The 15065-nt window shown below is 44.7% G+C and overlaps 2 protein-coding genes across 3 annotated transcripts; both read right to left on the reverse strand.

Moving 5' to 3' along the window:
- Positions 1 to 3301: 3301 nt before the first annotated feature.
- Positions 3302 to 7691, reverse strand: LOC123146029 (uncharacterized). Of its 2 annotated transcripts, none has more exons than XM_044565599.1 (3): positions 7470 to 7691; positions 6657 to 7059; positions 3302 to 3786 (listed from the first exon to the last, which is right to left on the reverse strand). In XM_044565599.1, exons 1-3 carry the CDS (start codon positions 7600 to 7602, stop codon positions 3648 to 3650), a joined length of 675 nt encoding a protein of 224 aa, XP_044421534.1. In that variant the 5' UTR covers positions 7603 to 7691; the 3' UTR covers positions 3302 to 3647. The 2 variants fall into 2 exon arrangements, with proteins under 2 accessions (XP_044421534.1, XP_044421533.1); XM_044565598.1 differs by having other exon boundaries at positions 3302 to 3791.
- A 5412-nt stretch (positions 7692 to 13103) lies between these two features.
- Positions 13104 to 14182, reverse strand: LOC123146030 (photosystem II 10 kDa polypeptide, chloroplastic). The gene is made up of 5 exons (XM_044565600.1): positions 13907 to 14182; positions 13756 to 13814; positions 13584 to 13639; positions 13412 to 13464; positions 13104 to 13332 (listed from the first exon to the last, which is right to left on the reverse strand). Exons 1-5 carry the CDS (start codon positions 14064 to 14066, stop codon positions 13238 to 13240), a joined length of 423 nt encoding a protein of 140 aa, XP_044421535.1. The 5' UTR covers positions 14067 to 14182; the 3' UTR covers positions 13104 to 13237.
- Between the last annotated feature and the right edge of the window lie 883 nt (positions 14183 to 15065).

The following is a 15065-nucleotide window of genomic DNA, read 5'->3' on the forward strand; positions in this document are numbered from 1 at the left end:
ACAAAGTCTTTTGGTCCATTGTTTTCAGATTACGATCGGTCCTTAATAACACATCTAGTATAATCCCATGCACCATGCATCTAAATGGATGTTAAATTCGCTCAGCTCTTTGTGTTTCCTAGCTACTCCCTCCACAGTGTCAAAAACGCTCCTATATCATGGGACGCAGGGAGTAGTATAAATGATGAATATTTTTTGAATCATGGTGGTGATGAATACAGTAGTTTCGCCTACCGGTGTACAGTATAAGTTTGTACATAAATTATTGCTACTGTACTGTATTTGTTACATGGAGGGCATGTATGTTTGCTGCTTCAACAGTTCTTTTAATGTACTAGCTTGGTAGCAGCAAGCACGTACCTGAACAGTGTACGTACCAGCGTTCGCTTATAATCAATCAATTGGTGAGGTGACCCCCTGCAATACTGACCTGGCATCGTCCCCTGAATCCGACGTGCCACTGGCATCGCACCGATCCTTTCCAGCTGGCGCAAGCTGACAATTACCCGTCGCCCTCGCCACGTCAGACGGAGCCCTTCCTATGGTGTTTGTTTAGTCACAGCTGCCGCTGGGACTCGCCAATCACGTAGGTGAGAGTGAGCTCCACATAGCTGCTAAGCGCAACCTAGCTGGCTGGCCAGCCCTGTTAGTTGATGGCCCTATAATAAAATCAGTCTCGCGTTGGGCATGCAATGTTGCACCCTGTGCTTTTGTTGGTGTTGCTTCTAAGATACTCCTATGTTGCATCATTTCGTTGGCAAGGGCAGGAGAGAATAGCACATATAAAGAGATGAGTCGAGTAGGTGGCTATTAGGTGGTGGTCAAGGCATATCTGGGATCGCATGCTCAGCCGGAGAAATAAATGGTTTGAAAATTGCAAAGGGAGAAAAGAGGAGAAAAGAGAGAAAGGAGTAAAGAAATGGAAAACATGGGATCACGATGGCTGCATGTGCACAACCATGACTCCAGAATAATTCTTGTCGAGCTAGCTAGTGACCAACTACTAATCTAGTATTTGCTTAGGTTGTGCGCGTATTATAGAGAGAGAGAAAAAAGAGAAGAGAATCTTCCACTCTTTAGGCTTGTTTATATTTATACAATTGCCTAACAAAACAAAAATAAATGATAAATAAAAATCGTATAGTTTAATCACCTTGAAAAAATGAAAAATGAATTAAAAATAAAATCATAAGGTTTTAGTTAGCTTTAAATCGTATCTGCAAGCACTATTGGCACGTAGGCCCAGTGCAGTGCATAACTCGGATGGGACCCCGCAGAGACAGTGACCTGCGGCAATATTTTTCGTCGGTGAACATATGATGGTCACGGAAACTGTCGGCCAAGCAGCCCAGACACGATCTTGTAGCCTGGTGAAAAGGGAAAAACGTACCACTAATAACCATATGAACACATTTTTTGTGTAGCAGAACCATGTAAACATATTGCTGGGAACGGAATAGGAATGGGGAAGTGAGAAAGCAAGAAAGGGAAAGGAGTGAGCTATCCGTTCCATATTACTTGTCGCTGATTTAGTACAACTAAATCAGCGACAAGTAATATGGAACGGAGGGAGTATCTATCTAGCGTCGGTCGGGTCATGTGGGGGGCACAGGCACAGGCACGGCAGGGCAGGAGTATATGCTACACAACATTTTTTTTGTCTTTGCGGCACAGCTCACCGGGCGTTGCGTTGGTGACGCGCCGATGCCGATGTCTCCGGGCCGGAGGAGCGGAGCGGAGCGTCGGCCACCGACACGGCGACCGCACCGCCTGTAGCCGGTCCAGAGAACCGCCGGTCGCCGGTGGATAATCAAATGGGTTAATTATTGTTAGGAGCTGTGCTTCGAGGCGCCTCGGGATTACCACCGGAGCAGATATGTCAATGGTCCCGGTCAAACCGTCCCGGCCAGCCATGTTAGCGCAACAGTAGTTTTTATTTTGGTTTAGGTACAACAAAGCTCGAGCACTGAGTTTCAAAAAGAAAAAAAACCGAGCACTGTACCAGTACGTGGCTCAGAGTATTTTAGGCTCTCGGCAATGATCGGCTATTTTCTTTTTGACAGCAATGATCGAGTAAATAAAAAAGAGGCAGTAAATATATTTTTTAAATACGAGCATTCAATATAAAATCGTGTGTACAAAAGAGAGCAGTTATTTTGTTCGTAAAAGAAAAGAGCGATAATTAAAAAGAGGCAGTAAATATATTTTTTAAACACGAGCATTCAATATAAAATCGTGTGTACAAAAAAGAGAGCAGTTATTTTACTTGTAAAAGAAAAGGGCGATAATTTTGCACACTGGGTCAATTTTCCCACCGATCCACTAGCACTATCCATGTGCCAAGAGTATTACCATTCCCACCAAAAAGAAGTTCAGGCCGATCTGAATCTGGAAGCCAGGCCCAACAACGTGTACACGTCCGCGGAGGAGCGCATAATGCCGGGCACAAACCAAATATAAATGGCGTTCAAAATTCGTTGAGTCACATGCATTATGCGCAGGCAGATCCAACCATCTCATCCCATCTCACCTGCTGTGCTGGTGTGGTGTGGAGACGATGATGATGATCATGGCCAAGTGAGCTGAGAGCCTCTTCCTCCCTTTGCTTCCAGGACAGTGCGTGCATGCGTCCCATGTGACATGTTCTTCAGTTCCATCCTGAATCCTGATCACCTTCCCCCCTTTCCCTCCTCCCCCACCCCACCCCACCCAACAGCACAATCTCTGCCCCATCTCCCTCCCTCAACGGAATCAGCTGCAGGCTCTACTGCACAAACAACACACATCATCAGCAATGCTCCAACAACCATACGGTTCGGATGGGAAAAAAAGGCGTCCGTTACGTAACGTACCTGGTTGGTGTCAAGAACATCATAAAGATTAAAGAGGCCACCATACCAGCTAGTGATAGTACTGCCACCCTCTCTGTTGACATGCATCAGTCCCAGGGTGCACCTTTTTTTCCCCCCCAGGATTCCAAGTATTTGTCTCACTGCATGAGAAAAATCAAGTAGCAGGTTGAAAATTTTGCGGAACGGATGAACGGTGCACCGAGGTGACTAGATCATACCTGACAGTTCCATGGTAGAGAGAAGCAGAGATACATGTATATTTGAACCAACCAGCACAGGGAGACCATGGCATCGCGTTCTGAACTCGTAGCTGAAGAAACTCCTGAAAAACAAGCAACTCATGCATACATATGACAACAGTGGAGAAGCATTTAGGCTGTACGTCTTTATTCTGCTCCTCAGGCAACTTGCTGGGAGTTCTGGGTCAGTCCATCTGAAGCAACAATGCATGGGCAAGTGGACATCCTTACTGCCATTTCGAAATAAATACTGTAGCTGTTATTATGATATACAATGTACCCTCCACTATACAACAGCTGCTATACACCAGAAGGGCCGTGACCGGGGTGTCTCTGTACTGCTGCGGTATCTATTTATCATCTCTGTGGTATCTACGTAATCACAATTTGCGTGATCTGATGACTCTGAAACTATACAGCTTAGCTCTTGGGCACTAGCTTCATCATGAACTCGTATCGCACTGATTGATCTATCTTGGGTGCTGGCCACTTGGCGTCTTCTGGTACACGGATGCTTTTGTAACCTTGGCTTTTGTACAGCCGCAGCGCGGCGAGGTTACTTACATCGCAGTGCAAGGCCACTGACCGGCATCCCCAGCTCCTTGCTCGCTCCTCGGCTTCCGCGACAAGCATTTTGGCAATCCCTTTTCGACGTTCCTCCTTTCGAACCGCGACGTTTGCTATGTATGCAATTCCTGTTCTGCATATAAATTGGGAAGGAACTTGAATGAATTTTAAGGGGGGATAAACTACCTGTATGTACATGGCTAGAAAAAAATAATCTGATGTGCAATAAGGTCATGTATTTAGCATCTTGTACAGAGTGATGTGCGTGAAAAAGCTTTTAACAGTTTACCACCACATGCATACTAAAATTAGCATAACCAGTGGCACATATGCATTGTGTTCAACCAAATAACCATATCACCTACATGTTACATGGCAACAGTTTCATTTGGATTACAACAATGACCAGACTGAAATTTTCCTTGTGGAGGGGATACTTTCGAATGAGGCGGCTCAACTAATTGTGTCAGATACTCAGATCTCTGAAGCAGTGCCCTCCCGTCGAACTTCCTTTCATGAAGCAAGGCACAGACATGGTCCCCCCATATTATTTCACATTTATCTAACTTTATGCAGGAAAGGAGCCTATATTTGCCATCAGTAGCTATAAAGTAAAACATACTAGGAAAGTGACGTTGCAACGAAACCTAACCATAAAGTTAACCTAGATACTAGATGGAACGGAAAAAAGCTAAGTATGATGTAGTATTTAAGCATGGTACTGTTTAACAAGGACTTGCAAGGTTGGACTCCCAACGAGATAAAAGGCTGCACTGGAAACAAATGAAGCTTGTCCTATATTTCTATTCTAAAGAACAAGCAAGACCTATATTTTTATACTAAAGAACAAGCGAGAGCTTTGCATATAATTTTTCATTAAGCAGGAAGCTCTTCCTATGTTTTTGTCATAATTCTGTTGAGTCATGCATGAACGTTATGTTTATTTTTGTAGTTAGTTATTTTTTAAACATACTAGTTTGTATGAAAAAGATCAAAGTCAATAATGCACAAACTTTTACTCTACCTCTTGTCTCAATCGAGCTGAACTTCAAAAACTAACACTGTTCACAAAGAATTTCTTGAATTAAGCAACAATGAACCTCTAATGTGTTGACACAGTAGCTGTTAAATTGGCTGGGCATTGCATTTTGTTTAAAAACCTGTAGGTGGTTTGAGTTCTGGCATCTTATACTCGTAACGATATTTTCATCTTGTAAAAGTAAAGCTAGGTAACGGTTATAGGTCCAAATTCAGTCCAACCATGTTGTTTATTTGGGGTAATGAAAAGGGTCATCTGGACTATGACATCCAACTTGGCAACAGAGCAAATGTGACTGCCAAGGCAGGAAAGCATGGTGCATGTGAAATTGTGCTTGTCTAGCTCTAGATGACTATAGAACCTTTTGGTTTTAAGTCAAGCATAAAAAGAAAGAGGAAGAAATTAAAAGATTGTTTTGGGATCCCAGATCCCACATTAATCCATAATTATAAAAGGAAGCAGAACAAGTCATGCAGAAACATCCAGAAAGATAGAACATATTTTGTTTTCGAGAAACTGAAGAGCAACATACAGTTCAGAAGGACATGAGCCATCAGAACTACACAAAAAAGGCTGCACAATTACAAATTAGTAACATGGTTAGGGGAAATCGCACAAGAGCACATAATACTCCGATGAGGTGTATATCCTGCTTTATTATAACCTATGACTAAATCGACTATGCAATTCTGGAACGCAGGGCACAATACATTCTAGGTAATTATGTTGAGACTGCATTGTTTGTGATTAATCTACTCTATGGGTTGTGTAGGTTCACCAGATGGATTCCCATAAAATTGAGACTGAGAGGGTGATGATACTTGTGTTTGCAAAGCTATGACATGCACTAGCAAAATAGCAACATGGCCACGCCAAGTTAGCCCCGTCTTGCTGTTAGCATGGCAGGGCCAGCTTTTTTTTTATCGCAAGGAAGAAGTTCAATGCAAAAAATAATCTTTGGTTTTGCGAGTCAGTTCTATAAACATTTCATGCTACATATCCTTACGAATGTTGGACTCTCCATCCCAAGTTGGATTAGAACCAGTAACGACTTTATTTCTTGGTTACATCGCAAATGTGCCTTAAATTCCATGGTCAGGGTAATATTTTCCTCGTCTCCAGTGGGTTACAGAAAATTGTTGCTCACTATTTTGAGCCAAGGAGATACATATTTGCTTTAAAGAGAAAGAAAATCTGACGTCTGTTTGTTTCGAGCAAAACCCTTGAGATCGGTTCCCCAGGCTATTTTTGTGTTGTGGAAGAAAAATAGTAAAAATTTCAATTTTAGTCAACTACATATTGTTATCTCATATGCTTCTAATCATCTGCCACAACTAGTAGCTACGATAACGTAGATTAGAACTTTGAATTTTTGTTTGGCTGATATTGCTCTACATGTAGTAAAGAACTATTCCCTCTGTCCCATAATATAAGAGTATATCGGTTGTAATTACATCTTATATTATGGGATGAAGGGGGTAGATTCATCTGGCAAACCTGATACTTGTTCAGGTATTTCCTCACATCTGCTATTAGCTAAGGTCAGGACAACCAATTTCTCTTTTTGGCATACAAGTTGTTATTACCTTTGTGCTATAAATCTTAATTCCTGACTCGGATATTTTATTGACGTGACAGATCAAACATTTGGAATGCACAAATACGGAAAATCAATGACTTGGGTGGAGGACTCAAGAATATGAAGCATATGGAACATCAATGTCAAGAAAACAAGGTGGCAGTAAATAGCAATGCATATAAGTAGAAATGATAAAATAAGTGAGCCATGAAAGAGTAAGTGAAAGAATTGAGACCACAGGGAATAAAAAAAGGGCATTGGTAATATGGGTCTATAGGGATATTCACAGCTTACAGCTGCACCTCTCTGACTAAACAATTCCAGTATCTAGAAGCTAGAGAAAAACTTGCTTATTAAACTTCAAGAAAATAATGATGTACCTTCTCTGCTTGAGACGTCCCCTTCTTGGAAGAAAGTCTGCTACTGTGTCGACCGTAAGAATGCCAGCTACGGAGCCTTTACTGAGACTATATTTCCCATGAAATTCAGCGTCTCTCAAATCTCCACATTCGATACTGATAGCACTGTTAGCTGCAGTGGGGTTAACTGCAACAAGGCAACTTCTCGTGCAGCCTGGTGGAACTGAAAAGCCGGATAGGAGAGCGATGTAACGATCAAGCCGTAGAACAAGGTCTAACGGGAATTTGTAACCAGGAAAGAAGGAGCTGCAGTGAGTGTCTGCTACTTCCCAACAGTCCTCCAGCTTTGCGTCTCGAACGATGACGCCCGTCCCCGGGTACAAAGACGGCAACAATTCAACCGCTTGACTAGCATAGCATATTCCTGAAAATAACCATGGAAGCCAAATATGTCAAAAGGAGACATAACTGGCACCATCTCTAGTGATGTTCACACACAAATATGCATCTTACAAAGGTTAATCTGCGGTCGCATCATACGCGAACAATATATAACATACTAAATGGGCAAATTAGTAGGTTGGATTCCTCGAATTAGGTTCATTTTGCGGTGGAACAGGGGATTGGCGACGGCCACACGACAAAGCCAAATGCCCAATTTGGCCAACCTAGAACCCACTACTACTGCTAATCTATAATACCCATTCTCGATTGGGAGACGCAAATACAGAATTATCCATGCCGAATGATGTGGTGTCGAATCGACTAGGCTCCGCATAACCCAGTGCCCCAACCGTACAGAGGATTCCAATCGGAGGGGAAAGGTGGAGGGACCTGCGGCGGGTCTGGAGGGGATCGACGGGCGGTGGCGCTGGACGGCGGCGGATCGGCGGCCCGGGCAGAGAGGAGAAGGGGATACCGACGGCGACGAGGAGCGCGGTAAGCTTAGCAGCGCCGGCGGCATCATGGCCTCCTCCGACCTCCGCTCGTCTCCACCGATTTTTTTTAATCTTCTGTTCGGCGCAAGCCCACCTGCACAAGCCTTCACATTATACTTTACGCGTTGAGGTGCGCAATGCGGAAACAAGTGAATACGTCTTAGCATTTTTTTTTCTACGAAACCTTAGGTTCCATTTTCGAGAAAGCTAAAAAATCTCAGATTTTCAGTGGTCTCGCACGAACGCATCCATTGCCGTTGGATCTGTCGCACTAATCTTGATGCACAAAGACTTGCCACGCCATGACGAGGAATCGTTTGTTCCAAAGACCGACGACACTTTCTCTATGCCTCACCAATGAAGCGGTCGGCATTTTCCCCTCTCCCTCACTTTATCTCTCCCGAGGATTCCCCTTAGCTCGATCCTGACCAATACACCAGTGAGCCGCGGTGGCCAGTGTGTGATGGCGAGGACCACAACGGCAGGCAACTTGGCTGCGCCGGTGAGCTTAGAGGGGCGCGGGGACCACAAATGGACAACAACACAAACATGTAGAGAAACTGCAATACAGCCACAACATCACATTGATATACTTTATCACTACAGAATGCAACATTTAGCTAGACATCGAGTCTCACGGCGGTAGCTCAATCATAGATCAACAAGGAAGAAGCGGGAATACTGAACATGCCTCCAGCGAATCCAACAACGGAGTGCGCCGCCCTCTTTGAAATCGGAGATACGCCCTCCGGAAGAGCCCGGGAAGCACCGCAGACATGCTGGGTATAGGTCTTGATCCATCTGCCCACATCTCCTTGATCTTCTCAACGGTTGACTCCGCCAAGATGCATGTCCCAAGCCAATTGAATTCCCTCTCTTGTACCTTCTGCATCGTGTTGAGTTGCACCTTCGAGAGGTCAGTGTGAACAACATGCATCCAAAAAGACATCGCCTTCCTCAGCCTCTTCACCCACTCTATGGCCGTCGCACGCTCGCAAGCTCGTTCCTTTTCTGCGGCAGAGATCCCCGCCACAAATATTGCTTACTCATCTACATAGCACATAGCAAAAATCAACATACACACATATACATGCACACATCACATTGCATTATGAATGAAAAAAAACATGAAAGAAACACATAGATCATGAACACTCGCCCGGCATAACACTCAACGACGTGCAAACCCAACACAAGACACAATCAATAACGTCGTTTGAGCGGCCCACACGCCCGACCAGATGCGTACATACATCGACCACGATAGTCAATGGGACACGACATACATGCAAGCCGCACCACTATACACCATCGTATTGACAATTGGATTTCTGCGGCGCAGCAACCCATGCACCTACTGATATGTCCACCGACATTTATTTCAGTAGATGATGGGACGCGACACAAGAAGACACTGATACACGCCGCCATCTGGACCAACTAAGAACAAGTACAATAGGGTGACATAAGCAGGCTATAAGAAATAGAATAATATATGTTTGCTTAGTTGAAGGAGAGAAAAGAGAAGCGGGCTTCTTGGTTAATAGCCAGCTGCAACACGAGACCTAAGACACTTTGTGAGGATGTAAGATGGGTCAACTATTGATAAACTAGTACATATTTAAAACATACTATTGTACATGCCGGCTAAGAGTTTGGTTGTAAATGATATGACAACTTCTTATAGCCGACCGTTGGCTGTATTATTAACCATGCTCTACGACTCCGATCACAAGATTTCACACCCCATGCTGAGCTTGATGGCCCTCCCGAGCAAGCCAAACGACAGCAACAACCTTAACAATGGCCGCAAACGGGCAACCAAACATAGCCGGCTTTGGCAAACGGGCAACGTTCGCGAGCCATATATCTTTAGCCAACGAGACTAGTGAACGGCCAAAGTTGACCAGTCAGCTATCCTCACAGCGATGGCTCGTGGAGTTGTCCACACCAACATTAAAAATCCATGAACTCATCGCATGACCAAGATGCTCAATGACATGGAACCATGCATTCTTCTAGCCCGTGCTGTCGATTGACAGTGCATGGAATGGCAACTTGCAGCGGGAGCGCTAGCGCGTCATGCCTCATCAGTTATTGTCGGTGTCAAAACCGGCTCTTGAGTAGGGGTCCCGAACTGTGGATCTTGAATCAATGGGGAACAAGGGATGAAGGACAATGTTTACCCAGGTTCGGGGCCTCTCTAAGAGGTAAAACCCTACGTCCTGTTTGATTATATTGAAGTGTATAGGATGATTACAGAGTCGATCCACCATGAGATCAGATGAACTAAACCCTAGGCTAGTAGGATGATGGTTCTCCCTTCTACGGACTAAACCCTCTGGTTTATACTAGTAAAAAGCCCGTGCGTTGCTACGGGTATAAAATAAATCTAAGAGTCCGTATGGTATTCGAGAGTTTACCCGTCAGTCAATGTGAATAATATGATCAATGTGAATAATATGATTTTCAATTGCAACTCATAAGGATCCACTTTATGAAGATCCAGTTGTATTCCAAAAGCTTGTAATCTTCTTCTGTTTTGCTAATAAAACCCACTCATTTGACTCGCTCTAAAAAAATTGGATTACGTGTAACAAGTTGTTGATATTCAACAACCCCGCGTTAAAGTAATTACAAATCTATACATTTATCTATCCTTCGATGCGTAAGTAATTGTGCATCATTCGCATACCTGTAGCACCTTCAAATAGGTAATATATTAATTCCTATATCTCCCAATCCCTATTAACATGCATTCTTCTAGCCCGTGCTGTCGATTGACAGTGCATGGAATGGCAACTTGCAGCGGGAGCGCTAGTGCGTCATGCCTCATCAGTCATTGTCGGTGTCAAAACCGGCGGATTTCGGGTAGGGGGTCCCGAACTGTGGATCTTGGATCAATGGGGAACAAGGGATGAAGGACAATGTTTACCCAGGTTCGGGGCCTCTCTAAGAGGTAAAACCCTACGTCCTGCTTGATTATATTGAAGTGTATAGGATGATTACAGAGTCGATCCACCATAAGATCAGATGAACTAAACCCTAGGCTAGTAGGATGATGGTTCTCCCTTCTACGGACTAAACCCTCTAGTTTATATAGACACCAGGGGTACTAGGGTTACATATGTCGGTTACAATCAAGGGAATAAGCATGCCGAATCTTTTATCTTGACTTGGAGTACACACCAAGGCACTAAAGTCTCATGTCCAGATACGACGCCGCCCAATAGTCCGGCCTTTCCGCAGCTGTAATGCGGCCCGACTGCCCGGCCCGTGAGATACGGGCCGGCAGCCCGAGGACCCTCTAGTCCAGGACTCCCTCAGTAGCCCCCGAACTAGCCTCCAACGCTGGGGTTTATGACTGCCGGCCACACTATGTGTCCCAAAGTCTTCGGCTAGCGAGGCGAGTTCTCCATCCTTTCCCTATTCGGCCGGTTCAACAGTTCGGCCGTCGACAACCTTTAAATCCGTCAAACCATTGTGGGACCCTCAACATTACTTACCATCGAAGGTTAAAGGCAACCCTCGACTTTTGTGCGTCAGTCAGGAGGTGAACAGTCGAGCGCTCTTTTACAGAGACGCCCCTCTAGGTTCAGAGAGCATACCTATTTAACAGGCCAGGAGCGCGTCGGGTGGTTAATCCATCCCAAAGCAAGAAAACAAGACCAAACCAAAGAAATTTCGGACGAAATGGCTAGCACCCCGGGATCATCCTCACGCCCTCACGGCCACCTCCAGGGCGACTGGGCCAGCTGCTGGGTTTCACGTTTCCAGCTAAGCGACCTCCAGAGGCAAGGGTACCTTCCCGCCGCAGATCTCGTATCTGCCCATGCCGGATTAACTTCCGTGAACGAGGAGGGCTTCGCGGATAAATTTCCTACCCCAAGCAAGGAGGAGAGGGTATGTTTCGTGCCCTTCCTTCTATGAGGACTAGGCTTCCCCATTCACCCTTTCCTGCACGGCTTGTTGGAATTTTATGGGATCCAGCTTCACCACCCCACCCCTGGATCCATATTGCACATCTCCGGATTTGTCGCCCTTTGCGAGATGTTCTTGGGCTACGAGGCTCATTTCGAGTTATGGAGGAAACATTTCTGCCTCGTCCCCCGTACCCACGGGGGGTCAATTTTCGAAGTAGGTGGAGCCGAGGTATGGCATATAGCCGGTACGGGGTATCCCATGGGGACCCCGAAGAGTGGACCTCAGAGTGGTTTTATATCGAAGACGTCCCCCTATCCGGGCCAGTTCGGAGGGGTCTGCCCGAATATTCGGACGCTCCTCTAAAGAAGCGTTTCAACTGGCGGCCAAAAAGTCCCTCCCAGGGAGATAGTGCCGAAGTGCATCTTTTGTTTTACAATCCGGACATTACATCCATATACTGATCGGATCTACTATTTTTTCGAAGAAACTTGGAGGCGCCAGGTCGAACCATTAGTTGCCCTCTCCTCAACCGGAGAGCTATTCTTGTGACGATGACCTGGGGTTTCACAATGACCCAGAGGCGTCCATTGATTTCAAGGGCGGGGTCTTTTTTCAAAAAAGCCTTGATGGTACCAAGGTGGCCCTCACGGCCGATCACCCCGGGTCTCTCCCTTCTTCCGCTGTAAGTAGCAAGAAGGCCTCTTCCCGAACAGGGCGTTTGCCTCGCGCCACTCCGAGTATGCTGACTTCTACTCCCAAGGGTCACCGTACAACGTGTTGAACACCACAGGGAGCGGTGTCGAATGCGTCAGTACCAGCCAACAACGGAGCTTCCAAGCGCAAGGCAGCCGCGGGAGCTACATCGACCGCCCCTTCAGCCAAGAGGTAATAATGTATCGGAGATTATGGTCGTGTTATCATTGACGTTTACCGCTATGGGTATCTGTGACATGAGTGAAACCCCAGGTCATTGAAAGTTTGAAAACCCAATTGGCGCAAGTGATACTTTAACTTATGTGTGCGTAGAGATTCAGAGTGTCTAAATGTAAAGGACATGCAATGCCTTGTGCTAGGTCTCCTGACCGGGCGGCCCGGAGAAGAGGTCAACTCTTTTGGAGGGAACCTTTTAAAGGAGCTTATTACTTCTTGAGCTTCCGTTGATTTTTCTCTTGAAAAAAAGGGTGATGCAGCAAAGTAGAGATAAGTACTTCCCTCAGTTAAGAACCAAGATATCAATCCAGTAGAAGGCACAAGCAAATCCTCAATATATGCGAGAGCAGATGAGCTTGGGAGCCGATGATGCCCTTAGTAACTTAGGTGATAGTACCAGGCGTTCTTTATCTTCATCATCCCTTAGTAACTACTCCAAAATAGATGACTCAACTTTGTATTAACTTTAGTACAAAGTTAGTGCAAAGCTGGGTCATCTATTTTGGAACGGAGGGAGTAGGTGATAGTACCAGGCCTTCTTTATCTTCATCTTTACTTATTACAGAATTAAATTCTGTGAACATTCAAGTGCCATTGTAGAACTTGGTAACATTTGCGAGAGAGCTCATGCGCTTGCACTGAAAACTTAATCACGCTTGCACCATGCTGCTTAACATTAGTAATTAATTGTCGGTATTATTGACTGCGGCCTGCGGGTACTGATATTTACATCCAGTTACATATGTCGTTGCGGTTGTAACCCGTACAGTACACATCGTTTGATTCATATTTTGGTTTGCCGCACAGGCTTCAAGAAGCCAAGGCACTAGTATTGTAGACAAGCAGAGCACCGCCCAGCAGAATTCCAGCAAGAGTGATTGCCCAGAGAAACAGCCCTGTCTTTCCTGCATAAATCAAGAAACAAAAAATATCAATTTTAATGTGAACTTATTTGTTTCGAGATGCCAGTCAGTCTGCGCGTACCTCCAACATAAACGTCACCACTTGGGGACCATTCTTCTGGTGTATATATTGGGCTGCAACGTAGTAAGAACCGAATAAGATGTCATGAGCTGAACTCCATGCATGATCTCTGAATTATGCAGACATTTGTTTTACTGACAGAAACTGTAGGTTTGCGTTCGCGTGTTTTTACCTGTACCCATCAACATTTGCTCCATACTTGTCGGCAAACTGGTAGACACCCTTCCCCTGGTTAAATTGGAAAATTATTAAGCGATGCACAACAGTGAATTTTTCATCAACTGTCATGGTTATACAAATAACATTAGAAGTAACAGAAAGTACATCCAGGTCCGTAAACTGACCTTGGCTACCCTTCCAGACGCATCGACGCCTTCCTTGAACTCCACTCCACCACCAGGCCCTACAAGTTGGCACACACAAATTCATGCGAAGGTAAAATTTATGCTTGTATATAGTTCTCAACTCTTAATATTACGGCATGTATATACTCACCGTAGGGTTGGGCAGTCTGGACCTTCTTCGCCTTCTTGCTGGCTACTATGAGCAGCGATGGCCTCGCCGATGGTCGCAAACCTCGGAGTTTCGCTCGTTCTAACAGTGGAGAGGGAGATGGCTTCGTCAGAACCATAGACGCCATGACAGAGGCAGACATGTTTGTGCTCACTGGATCACCCTCTTTTAGTTCGATTTAGTTTCTCTCACGGCTAATGCATGGGTTTAAATACAGGGAGGCTGGGGAGTGGCAGACAGTGAGTGAAAAGGATTTGATGGTCTATTTTTAGGTTGGAAGGTTGCTATAATGGTGTGTCATGGGTCCATGATCACGTGAACAACCCTTGTCTCTTGCTTGGCTGATCAGAAACGCTGCACTTATGCAATCTGGAATGGATAAGTACCAAGGGTTTCACCTTTCTTTTATTTTCCCCTGGTTGAGAAATTTCAGGTGTCCCTCACAGACAGGTCAATTTTGGGAGCACCGCTTCAGATGATCTTATCTTTAACAGTAACATCAGAATATGGCAATGCTTTAATTTTTGAAGATAAGAATATGGCAATGCTGTTTGTAAGCGAATGTGCTTTGTAAAAAAAATTAGGGAGCCTCAATTGGACAAGCGACTGAAATTTTTGAACACGCCAGTCACTTTTTCATTTCTTTGCATAAACGAAATATAAACTAAAAAATACAAAAACTGTAGCAAAAAACAGATTTGCTTTTAAATAGAATGAATTAAGGGCATTGATATTATTACCTAAAAGAAGAAAGTAAAATAAAACAAAAAATTTGCACATAGATTGCATAGAGATTACAGTTTTTCGAAATATGAAAAGAATAAACATATAATAGTGTAATTCTCAGCAATCATATGATTTGCGCGCCTGTTGCATAAAACATTCGAGGAGCTTGTAGAAAAAAAACAGGTCTTCAAATGCCTTATCACGAGGAAAAAAATTGCACACACCTAGCGCACTCGAGCACCTTGCATGCTAAAAAATCAGATTCTTTTTGAAGTTTTTTTCCTATTTTTCTTGATTTTATTGTCGTAGGGAACATATCAGCCTAAGAGCATCTCCAACAGGCGCTGAACGCGCCGCGCGCAAAAAATTGCTTTGCCGCGCGCCCATCGCCTGGTTTGGCGCGGCGTGCAGCGCT

This window comes from Triticum aestivum, chromosome 6D (assembly GCF_018294505.1).
Source record: "Triticum aestivum cultivar Chinese Spring chromosome 6D, IWGSC CS RefSeq v2.1, whole genome shotgun sequence".
Classification (NCBI taxonomy): Eukaryota; Viridiplantae; Streptophyta; class Magnoliopsida; order Poales; family Poaceae; genus Triticum; species Triticum aestivum.

What these genes read in the sequence shown, in the direction of transcription:
- LOC123146029 (XM_044565598.1), bottom strand. Translation starts at nt 7,602, where the DNA reads ATGATGCCGCCGGCGCTGCTAAGCTTACCGCGCTCCTCGTCGCCGTCG. An exon ending in CCCCTCCAGACCCGCCGCAG is followed by an intron (nt 7,060 to 7,469) that starts GTCCCTCCACCT and finishes GGTTATTTTCAG; the next exon opens with GAATATGCTATGCTAGTCAA. An exon ending in GGACGTCTCAAGCAGAGAAG is followed by an intron (nt 3,792 to 6,656) that starts GTACATCATTAT and finishes ATTTATATGCAG; the next exon opens with AACAGGAATTGCATACATAG.
- LOC123146030 (XM_044565600.1), bottom strand. Translation starts at nt 14,066, where the DNA reads ATGTCTGCCTCTGTCATGGCGTCTATGGTTCTGACGAAGCCATCTCCC. An exon ending in CCAGACTGCCCAACCCTACG is followed by an intron (nt 13,815 to 13,906) that starts GTGAGTATATAC and finishes GCCAACTTGTAG; the next exon opens with GGCCTGGTGGTGGAGTGGAG. An exon ending in GCAAATGTTGATGGGTACAG is followed by an intron (nt 13,465 to 13,583) that starts GTAAAAACACGC and finishes ACTACGTTGCAG; the next exon opens with CCCAATATATACACCAGAAG.